This window comes from Zophobas morio, unplaced genomic scaffold (assembly GCF_036711695.1).
Source record: "Zophobas morio isolate AGI-343-1 ecotype UQ-CSIRO unplaced genomic scaffold, CSIRO_AGI_Zmor_V1 ptg000010l, whole genome shotgun sequence".
NCBI classification, from domain to species: domain Eukaryota; kingdom Metazoa; phylum Arthropoda; class Insecta; order Coleoptera; family Tenebrionidae; genus Zophobas; species Zophobas morio.
In genome coordinates, this window is record NW_026972115.1 from 6,816,526 (window position 1) to 6,826,889 (window position 10,364).

The 10,364-nt window shown below is 40.3% G+C and overlaps 3 protein-coding genes across 5 annotated transcripts; 1 reads left to right on the forward strand and 2 right to left on the reverse strand.

Moving 5' to 3' along the window:
- Positions 1-437: 437 nt before the first annotated feature.
- LOC135126310 (probable maleylacetoacetate isomerase 2) lies at positions 438-6,492 on the reverse strand. 2 transcript variants are annotated; one of them, XM_064052266.1, is made up of 4 exons: positions 6,401-6,492; positions 1,665-1,716; positions 1,388-1,614; positions 438-894 (listed from the first exon to the last, which is right to left on the reverse strand). In XM_064052266.1, exons 1-4 carry the CDS (start codon positions 6,425-6,427, stop codon positions 538-540), a joined length of 663 nt encoding a protein of 220 aa, XP_063908336.1. In that variant the 5' UTR covers positions 6,428-6,492; the 3' UTR covers positions 438-537. The 2 variants fall into 2 exon arrangements, with proteins under 2 accessions (XP_063908336.1, XP_063908337.1); XM_064052267.1 differs by lacking the exon at positions 6,401-6,492 and adding an exon at positions 1,805-2,092.
- Positions 6,493-6,512: 20 nt separating this feature from the next.
- Positions 6,513-7,195, forward strand: LOC135126311 (SAYSvFN domain-containing protein 1). Its single transcript, XM_064052268.1, has 2 exons — positions 6,513-6,632; positions 6,683-7,195. Exons 1-2 carry the CDS (start codon positions 6,513-6,515, stop codon positions 7,052-7,054), a joined length of 492 nt encoding a protein of 163 aa, XP_063908338.1. The 3' UTR covers positions 7,055-7,195.
- On the reverse strand, positions 7,083-10,309 carry LOC135126304 (post-GPI attachment to proteins factor 6). 2 transcript variants are annotated; one of them, XM_064052251.1, is made up of 4 exons: positions 9,701-10,309; positions 9,407-9,649; positions 8,114-9,349; positions 7,083-8,003 (listed from the first exon to the last, which is right to left on the reverse strand). In XM_064052251.1, the coding sequence occupies exons 1-4, from the start codon at positions 9,906-9,908 to the stop codon at positions 7,339-7,341; spliced, it is 2,352 nt and encodes a 783-aa protein (XP_063908321.1). In that variant the 5' UTR covers positions 9,909-10,309; the 3' UTR covers positions 7,083-7,338. The 2 variants fall into 2 exon arrangements, with proteins under 2 accessions (XP_063908321.1, XP_063908319.1); XM_064052249.1 differs by having other exon boundaries at positions 8,090-9,349.
- Between the last annotated feature and the right edge of the window lie 55 nt (positions 10,310-10,364).

Sequence of the window (10,364 nt, forward strand, 5' to 3'; positions counted from 1 at the left end):
ATAAAAACACATTTATTAAAAAGCATTAAAAAATATCAAATCTAGAATTTTCCACAAACTTCAACAAATGCATAAAACCTACTAGTTCAAATCAAGCGAAAGCATCAAAGCTGGAGACGAAACGCCCCCCCAAACCTAAAGACGACCATTTTATGCCGACAAAATAACGCCTTCTGAGACGAAAACTGAAGCTCCGAAGCGACGTTCACGAGTTCCCTATTATTGCCAACGTTAAAGGCGTCAAGCTAATTAAACAATCAGCAAAACTCAAAAACTTTACAAAAAATATAGAAACGTACAAAATTAAACTCTCGAAACAATTTGGAATGAAACGCCGACACGTCTCACCACTATTCAAACAATAAGATGCTTATAGTACGCCTCCCCACACACTGAACCATTAACACACCCATTTTACAAAACAATATATAAGTTTACGGACGTTATTTCGCCAATTTGCATAAAACCCCCGCTTCAAGTCTGGCAGCGGTGCTCCGCCTGAAACAATTTGTACTTCAGTTGAGCAATAAAAACACGTTACTTGGCAACTTCGGGGGGACAGTCGGGCTGGTTGCTGGGGTGCGCCGCCCTGAAAGCCGGGTGGTTCTCCAGTTCCCTGTCGATCCTCAAAATTATCGGGAAAGGTCTCAGATCGACATGAAACCTCCTCGCGTTGAAAACTTGCGGAATCAAGCAACAGTCCGCCAGCGTGATCTCGTCGCCGACGCAGTACTTGCCGGCGCTGGCCGACAGCAACTTCTCCACGGCCCTGAAGCCCCGGTTGATCCAGTGCTGCGCCCACTCGTTTTTCTTTTCCTCGCCGACGTGGATGAGCACCACCAGGTTCTGCAGCGGCTGGATTCCGGAGGCGATGATCTCGCAAATTTCGCGCACCTAGAGGGGAAAATGCGCTTTTTACACGGTGATGTTTTTTGTTATTCCACTAGATAAGCCATCAAAGACTGTTAGTTAATTTTATGTAAGATGCGTTTTTTGTTACTTAGCTGCAATAAATTAGTTTTTATTAAAACTGTTTACACGTTGTATCATTGCAACACGTTACCCTTCAGTTCAAGGCAAGTCCGTAATGAGAAAGTATAACAAGAAGTACGATGATCTTTGACCATAAATAAATAAGATAAAAAAAAAATATGACAGGCAAAAATAACGTACATTCCTGAGCTCGAGAAGACAGCGTAGCTTCTCTTGTCACTTTTATTAGGCGTTATGGCCTTCACGACTTGTCAAAACCGCAATTCCACCGACGAAATTTAAAGAATTCGCGCCAGGCAGGGCCACATCTTTTGACCTTCAGCTTCCATGTTAATCACATTTTAATGAGACACTTATGTGATAATGAGCAAAATTTCCATCAAGTGTGGGTTACCTTTGCCCTCTTTACCACGTCTGGCGGCAGCAGCGGCCTCTGGACCCTCGTCTCCTCCAAGTAGCTCAAGATACTCAACGACTCCACCAGGGTGACTCCGTCGATGTGTAACGCCGGCACTTGTTCCATGGGGTTAATCTCTCGAAACTCATTCGAGTGCTGTTCACCGCCAGCTTTGATAAGTGAAACGGGCCGAATATCGTACGGGATTTCTTTCAAGTTCAGGGCTGAAAGGGCACTTTTAGCGGGTCGGGGGCACAATGGGGGCCGCACTCACCTATCCGCACCCTCCACGAGCACGAACTGCGCCAATATGAATACAAAATAGGCTAGAAAGATTTTTACAACAATCACTGGGTTGTTTTCGTGGCGACTCGATTTTGGGGTTAGAGTCAAGGGGGTGGTTTTGGTACGTACCTTGCCAGTCACGGACATTTCGTTGGTTAGTTTAATTTCGTTGCGAATTCATAAATGAATCGATCGTTTCGTGCGAGCGGAGCTCGAAAACTGAAACTGCGACAGTATTTAGCAGCTACAGCACCCCTACGACGAGTTGATTGTGAGCGGAGCTGGTTTATTTGCAAACTGGTTCTTTAGAATTTAGCCCTCGCTTTTAACTGGTTTTTGCACGCGTTATTTAACGAATTCAAATGATTGAGAATGGAAAATGCGTGATAAACAAGATGAATCGGCAGTAATTCGCAGCTGCAAGAATAACAAATTCGTATCGATCGACGCCATTTTTTTATCAAGACTTAACAACAAGACACGTGGGACCGAAAAAATTTCGGCTCGAGGCTGCGATGGAAACAAGCGGAGCGCCGGTTTGTCAGTTTCCAACTTATAGGGCGAGGTCGTTGCTCTTTTTTCCAAAATCTGCGTGAATTTTGAAGCGTTTCAGCGCATGCGCAGTTTTCGGGATAGAAACTTCAAGATTTATTAAAGTCGATCCAAAATTTATATTTATTTGTGGTATGATTCGAAAAAATTCAAGTGAAAGTGAAATTTATCATATGAAAGAAATGATATTTTTGTATATGCAACCAACAATATAAAGTCGCGATCTTTTCTATAGAACCACTCCCTAGTGTAAATTTTCAAAATTTGTTTGGTGTAAGTGACCTTGACGGGTTTCTGGGGGAAAACATATGTGTCAAAAATTTGACAGGTTAGATGGGCCCATTGTCAATGTGGATATTTTATTTTAATAAATAGATGAACAGAACATACAGTCTGCACGGGATACAGTGCGGCATAGCTGAGGGCAACCGAAGTTGTGCAAGGTTAGTTAATAGAGAACAGGTTACCACATAAACGAGTATGTGGGCAAAATCGCTTACGGGGGAGGAGAGGTGTCAGCCCCATGTGACGTCAAAATGAGGTTGGTATTACTTGGGAATTTTTAGTAACTTGTAATTTTGAGTTGGTGTGACCGATCAGCTGATGCCTTTAATCTGTACGGTCTGTACCGCTAATTCTGACGTTTGGTGTTAGTAGTTACTCGGATGACCAATTTGTTAAAAAATATGGTGGAGCTCCCAGAAGAAATCACAAGGGCTTTTTTAAAACAGAGAACTTTAATTAGAATTAAATATTTAAATAATAAATCTGAAAATAAACAAAAGTATAAAAAATTTTAAAAATTAGCTAAAACTGTTTGATGTATGTAAATAAAAATTATAAAATTTTATGTATTTTTACTTACCAGTAGTGTTAATGTTTAGTTGTAATATTTTCACAAGTTTAATATTACAGTGAATTAAAGTGGTGTTTGCCTAACAAAAAAAAAAAAAAAATTATTTGTGTTTAAGCTAAAATGAAATGTTTTTATATATTCTAGAAAGGAAAAAGTAAACCAGTAAATGCAGATTTTCAGATTTTTTTTGCATAAAAAAATCAGTTAATAGTGTCGCATTTGTTATTTTCAAGTTCTACTGGCAGCAAAACATTTTTCTTGAGGTTTATTAAATTGTTCTTTACACAGGATTGAAATTTGCGAAGTAGAACCGGTCACTTGATTAAAAGTTTCCGTTTTTAGTGCGTTACTCGAGTATTTAAAACTGGCAATTTTCGCGCCATTTGAGAGCCCCTTGTGACGTATCAATATAGCATCCCAATGTGGCAACCTTATCTATTAAATGACTTTGCGTGTTGTGCTAGTTTCGATTGCCATATCAACTACCGCTACCAACCGCGTTCGGCGTAAAGTACTAGATGACAGGGCTACCAACTTGACTTTTTATCGAGCGAGTGGTTCCGTAGAAATGACCGCTACTGTATAAGGAATTCACGTTCGGTAGATGTAACTAGATTTGGTAACTTTTTTTTTTAAGCTGTGTAACTGCGGACATAATTGTTCTAGTGTATAATGTATAACTGGAATGTCAGAAAGTAGGTATCAAAAATGTGACATGTAAGTAAGTAAATGTCAAACATCGAAAATGTGATGGTTTTCTGGTGATCTGCTGAATCTATTTTTGAATCCAGGAGAAAATTGCATCCCTCTAAAAGCCCAAAGAGCAACCCGCATGTAAAATTGTGAATCTTTTCCATTCACTAGTTATTTTAGGAGGACAAGCTTTGATATCATCATCATGGATCCACAATTTTACCATGGATCCGTTTTGGTATATCCATGTCTCATCCAAGAAAATGAAAAGTAAATCTTCACCACTATCACGCAATTAGAGATACCGCTTTAGAAATTTGATTCTGGTAGCTATTTAATGTGAAAAACTTCGCCTTCGGAAACCTAAATTTATACGTGTATTACGTACAATTATTCTCCAAGCCGAGTATTTTCCCTTTTACAAAACAATAACGATTATATAAAACTTAAAAACCAATTGTAGAACGGACCCAAGAAAGCATGTAAGTATATAAATCTGGGCAGTCGTCTTTCTGATTCTGAGTATAATATTAACGGCGCCGACGCCGTTGTATCGGCATAATTTTAAAATTCGAAAAACACTCGAGAACACTAGCGAACTTTACGGAAAATATTTCTGCCACCAGTTTAACTGTTTCCGTTTTACCCAAGCATTGTCTATTTTTCCCAGTAATTTTTTCAAAACCACGAAATATTTCTTGCTTCTTTTCCTTTAAAATGGGCTTTCTCGTGACTACTTTTGTGGAAATTGTTTCCACGCTGTATTTAAGAATTTTCTTCAAACGAAGCGTGTTGAAATTAGAAAACTTCGTTTTTTTCCAGACAATTCAGATTTGACATTTGAATTAGAAAATTAGACAGTTGATGCCAATCTTTAATTTCTAGTGATCTTAAGATTGCAACTTAACCACAGAAAAATTTCTGTCAGTTACTTCTACCGAACGTGAATGCTTATTAGATGAACGTATTTATTTTACATTGAGATTCTTTAGGTCTTTAGGTGGCTGCTACAGACAAAAAAGAAAGAAGGTAAGGATTAAGACTTCACTTATTAAGTAACCAGTAATACAGTGACTGTATGTTTATTTATGAATGAATTAATGACTACAATTTCATCCACTTAACATTCATTACTGATTAATAGGACAAGTTTCCAAGTCTGTGGGAAGTACAATTTTCAAAATTACTGAATCGTCGTTTCGTCCTACGATTTACTATACTAAATTAACACTTACTGTCTTACCAGAGAACATAGAGAAGCGACATAGAGGCTGATTTTGCAAAACCACCCTTATTGACACTGGAGTCCTCAACTGCCAAAGGCAAGCGCCAAATTTAAATAGTCGACGCCCAAAAAAAACTTGTTTCACTATAATTGTAATTCGTGTGACCCGAATGAAAGTCAAGGAAACAGTAAGCAGCTTGTAATATTCTGGTAAATTTAGTGTCAATTTGTCGGAAATAAAACGCGTTATTAAAAATATTATGACATTTCTTCTAGTTACTTTTATCCCTAGTTAGAAACAAACACTGCTACCAACATAAATTGAGGAGTCCGCAACCGTCATTTAATTTAAACTATGGCGCTTCTCTATGTTCTCTGGTCTTACTGACAAGCAGGGTTTGTAAGTAGTTAATGAAGTGTTATTATACCGTAATATTACACGTAGTTTTTAACTATTTTTTACGTCATTAATTAACAATTATCTACATAATTAATTACACCAATTTTTACGTTGAGTAAATTTATTCTTTTTTATGAAATAAGTGCTAGACCAGCAGACCAGCACTGCTGAATGCTGATAGCATACTCTTTAGTCTTTACTCAGTGATCACATTATTACAGAACAGAACTTATTTCCAAAATGAAAGGGGCCAAAAGTACATATATACCAATAATATTTTCATAATTTATTGAAGAAAACAACAAAATACATTATTATTATTCTAATTAAATCGTGAATGGTATAAAACAGACCTATGAGCGAGGAGCCTTTGTTTCGACGTATTTTTCAAAATTTTATTACAAATATTACAAACAGCAGCAACTTTACAAAAAAAACTGTTAATTTTTATTGTAGTAAATTCCCCTACTGACCAAAAGTTGTGGTATTTTCTACCCGGCATCTTTCTTATTCTCACCACACAACTCACAAACCGTTTCCAAAACTTAAGTTTGCTGACTTTACAGTTGGAGGTTAGAAAATTTGACATTTGTATCTTGATATACGTATAAGTAAAAACTACATATTAACGACATAAAAAACTACACGTAACGTAATTAATGTAGTTAATGTTTTTTACATGTAGTTTTACAAACCCTGCTGACAAGTTTCAAAGATACCTCTGACCTGATATTTTTCAAAATCGCACCTGTTTTGTAGAAACTAAAAAATAAACCTAATAACAATTTCTTCCGGCCAAAAACCATTGATTCTCCACTCAAAACCCCGAGCATGGGCCCAATGAACCCAAAAAGTCCAAAAATTTTGGAAAAAGGCCACCGCTCTCGCCCTAACCTCACTTTCCGCGCGACTTCCAATCGCAATTTCCGTGCAAATTAACATCTGCCACGTCAAAACCCCCATTCTTCCACCGATTTCACCCAGCAACCTTAATCTTACCATCTGTTTCAACACCTTTTGGGCCATTTTTGTCCCCAGCAACAACAATCACGTCACCTTTGACCACACGTCAAACCACCAAAACAAAACACACGTTATCAGTGTGTTAAAAATGGAGAAAAGGTTGGCCGATTATCGGGCGAAGAAAGCCCGCGAGGCAAAATTAGACGAAATGAAAGCCAAAACGAAGACTTTCTTCACGGGTTTGTGGCGGAGCCGCCAAAAAGCAAGCGTAAGTCGGTTGTTTTTAAACAGTTGATAGTTTGGCTTTTGTGTTGTCAGCCTGAAGAGGAGGCGCTGGCGCCCCCCGAAGAAGTCGAGGATGTGGCCGAGTTGGTTGAGGACGCCTCCAGTGTGTGCAGTGACGACGAAAACGTTAGGTGTTGTTCGGTGGTCGATTTGTTGTATTACTTGTTGTGGGTGGTTTTATGGGCGATTTTGTACTGGATTTTTATAGAGTTGCAGTTCGGTACTGTTTTTCTTATTTCGTCGGGGATCGTGTTTATGTTTGTGAATACCAGAACTAGTCCAAAACGGACAGGAGAGGTCAGTGCTTACTCTGTATTTAATAAAAACTGTGAGAGTATCGATGGTACGTTGAAAGCGGAGCAGTTTGAGAGGGAAATACGGTATGGGCATACGGCGGTAAAGTAGTTTATTCCTGACATATAATTGACTTAGACTTAGTAAAACATTATATTCAAACATTTAAACATGCAGTATTATGTAGTAAAATTAGAGTATAATAACATGGAATTGTGAGACTAGACTTACGAAAATATAACATTATTTAATTATCACAGTTTGGATACAAGTAAAATAAAAAATGGATGGGTTCTAGCTATTTCCAGTCTAGGTGCTTTGGAAACTATTGTACGTCGTAGGCACGCCGATGACTTAAAACCTAAAAAAGTGGACGAACATCACTAAAAGCAAGATTATAATTCTGTTTGAGGTTGGAATGTATCTCTCCGCGGCAGCAAGATAATAACCCCTACTGCCATGAGAACATGCCACAGACTATGTAAATACTTGTAGTTAGCTTCAGTTTCCAAAAATACGAATATGATCAATCCTACACAAACAACTACCAACCCTAGAGGTATCCATACCCTCAAATACCGTTTACTCAAAAACAACTGTCTTACTTTCCTCCATTTCAAGTACCAATTGACCACGATTATAAACAACCCTGATGCCACAGGCAGAATGAACCCCCAAATCCCCGTTTTGTTTATAGTCGTGGTAAAAGCTAGAATTATGGCACCGGTTATATGACACATGGTCGGCCAGTACGACGGCAAGTCAGCTATAGCGATCAAAGTGACCCAGATGGCCAGAAGGGCGCAGTAGAAATCGGCGAACTGAAGCGCCCCCAGACGGGTTATACAAAAACTGATTATATTTTCACCGGCGTCACAGGCATGGTAAAACGTAGAGAAAAAACAAATGGCGAAATAAACAATAGCTTCTACATGGTACTCGCGTCGGTAGGCTACGTATACAGTGGGAAGGAACATCAAGTTGCTGAAGACCAACAAAAGAAGTTCGATCACGAGCATGTAGTAGGGGGTCGCGTCGCCGTCGTCGCTGCAATCCCAACCTAAAAACAAGTTTTCTTCACAGTTAAACGATTCCTTTTTCTATATAACAGTTGGTTTACTTACAGTGCGTTGTGCTGATACTAACCTATGTTACTATGGCGTTCCTTACCTTTGTAGTTGTGCGAACAAACGCACGTGGCATATACCACCCCATCGCACACCATGAACATGCATCTCCCGTGTTTGCCACAATTGTTGGCACAGGCTGTAGACGATATATCGAAGACAACGCTCGAATTACAAACTTCTTTGTTTCGAAGACAGGGTCCGTCGCAGTCGCATTTCGCACAACCATTGGAATGTACCACTTCAGTCTTGCAATCTAATGAGCAGTTATTACAGGTGTCTTTGGTCTGACACGTCGCCTGACAATCTTTGACACAAGCCTCGAAAATTTTCTGACAGTTGTCTGGACAACTGCAAGGGACGCACTCCCCGCAGAACAACTTAAACGTGGCATACCACACCCCCGACTCAGGGTAGGGAATCATCATAGAGCTGTTATCCGTAGCTTTACTCACAACCAAAGGCGCCACGATTTGGTCGCCGCCGTAGCTGCAATGGTTCGGCCATGTGGGTAATTCTGGCGCCTCCGGTCGTATACAAGCGATGATTTTATTGTCTTTGGGCTCGCTCTCCAACGACCGCCCCTTGACCCTCGGTTTGAAAGCCAAAACGAACTGGAGAGTGCCCCCGATGTCGGCGTGCTCTCGCAGCTTGAACTGCAACACCGTGAACTCGCTACTGGTCAAATTCACAGCCACGCTGGACGAAATCGTGAACTTTTGTCTCAGTTCGTACGAGTACGAGAAGCTCTCAGTCGTAGACTCCCTAACTAAATCGTATTGTCTGTACTTCAGAACTCTGGTGATCTCGTTACTATTGAAAACCCGCCAAGCCGTCGCGTTCGTGGTCCTCTCAGAATCCTCGGCGAAATATTTCAGAATAAAACTCAGACTAGATTTGCTCTCGGTAGGATTGGCTTGCCCCTCGAACAGAAACTCCACGTAGTGCCAGTTCTCCTCCTGCGTGTTGAACGTAACCGTAAGGGATTTTTCTTTCGAGTTGGGTTCGATCATCTCGGCTTTGATGGCGGTCTCCTCCGACGGGATGCTTCTAGATTGGACTCTAACAGTCAGTCGGGTCGCGGTTTTGGCAAAAGTTATATTCTCAACGAGGAAGGAAGCGTGGATGACAAATTGGGGAACGTAAAACGTGTAAAGGGAGCTGTGGGAGGTGTAAGCCTCGATGGTGTAGGGGACGCCCTCCACGATTTGACCCGCGCTAGGGCGCCGCTTTACGTACAGGGTGGTCTCCACGAAAGAATAGCACTCAGGGGTCAGTTCTGAAATTTACTCAAACTAATTGTTTTACTAATTACACGAGAAAAAGCGTTACGAACCTGGCGGCTGAATGGATTCGTGCTTGGGATCGTCGTACGGCAAAAACGCACTTATAAAATAACACCCAGGATCAGGGGACGTCAAATTTAAATACTTCACGCTCTTGTCGCTCCTCAACTCTAAATAGTAATATTGAGATCGGCTAATATTCTTAAAACTATCAGGAAACCTCGACCCGTCCGGATTAATAACCGGAAGAGACTTGTGTTTCATGTACATCAATACTTTCCGAGGACTACAACCTACGGGACAGTTATGACTCAAAATTCGCGACTATAAGACACCCAACTTACTAAACATCGACATTTGGGCTTCTTCAGCGGTGAATTTCAGTGACGCGAAAGACACCTCCGACGGGATTTCCACGTGCATGACGACGACGTCCACGTAGCCCCCATACTTCTGCAGGTACGAAGTGCGGGTCTTGGAGACGATTTCCAAAGTATCGTCTTCGTGGCAGTAAATCGTTGGGATGAGGATGATTAAAAATATCCATCTCATTATAGTGAATGGATGGGGCTGAATGACAGGAAATACTTATGAGATCATCCCACTCGTCTTATCAACCGACGCACTCCACACAATTATCCCTGATAAGAGGGAACTTATTTTGAACTTAAGCTCGAGGTTAAAACCGCGGATTCCATTGGTTATTTCGAATTTTTAATGATTTATTTGTTTATTTATCGCGATAAACAGATAAAAATTACTGAGTGAGGTTAGGATCGTGATGGGTGTCAGACTTGTCACTGGAAACTGGAGAATTATTATTATAGTATCGTGGCGCGCAGCGGCACTCGAGGTGGGTAGGGTCGCATGGGGAAATTTGACTGCGACGGAGCGTCTTCAATGGTCGATATTCCGGTTTTGACCTAATATTCATATCTTATCTGTGCGCATTAAAACTTAAGTCAATTAGGGGCGAATTAAATTTTAATTGTAAATGTGGAAATAACT

What these genes read in the sequence shown, in the direction of transcription:
- LOC135126311 (XM_064052268.1), top strand. Translation starts at nt 6,513, where the DNA reads ATGGAGAAAAGGTTGGCCGATTATCGGGCGAAGAAAGCCCGCGAGGCA. An exon ending in GGAGCCGCCAAAAAGCAAGC is followed by an intron (nt 6,633 to 6,682) that starts GTAAGTCGGTTG and finishes TTGTGTTGTCAG; the next exon opens with CCTGAAGAGGAGGCGCTGGC.
- LOC135126304 (XM_064052249.1), bottom strand. Translation starts at nt 9,908, where the DNA reads ATGAGATGGATATTTTTAATCATCCTCATCCCAACGATTTACTGCCAC. An exon ending in AGCCCAAATGTCGATGTTTA is followed by an intron (nt 9,650 to 9,700) that starts GTAAGTTGGGTG and finishes ACTGTCCCGTAG; the next exon opens with GTTGTAGTCCTCGGAAAGTA. An exon ending in GGAACGCCATAGTAACATAG is followed by an intron (nt 8,004 to 8,089) that starts GTTAGTATCAGC and finishes ACTTGTTTTTAG; the next exon opens with GTTGGGATTGCAGCGACGAC.
- LOC135126310 (XM_064052266.1), bottom strand. Translation starts at nt 6,427, where the DNA reads ATGGCCCAAAAGGTGTTGAAACAGATG. An exon ending in CTCGTGGAGGGTGCGGATAG is followed by an intron (nt 1,615 to 1,664) that starts GTGAGTGCGGCC and finishes GTGCCCTTTCAG; the next exon opens with CCCTGAACTTGAAAGAAATC. An exon ending in ACGTGGTAAAGAGGGCAAAG is followed by an intron (nt 895 to 1,387) that starts GTAACCCACACT and finishes TTTCCCCTCTAG; the next exon opens with GTGCGCGAAATTTGCGAGAT.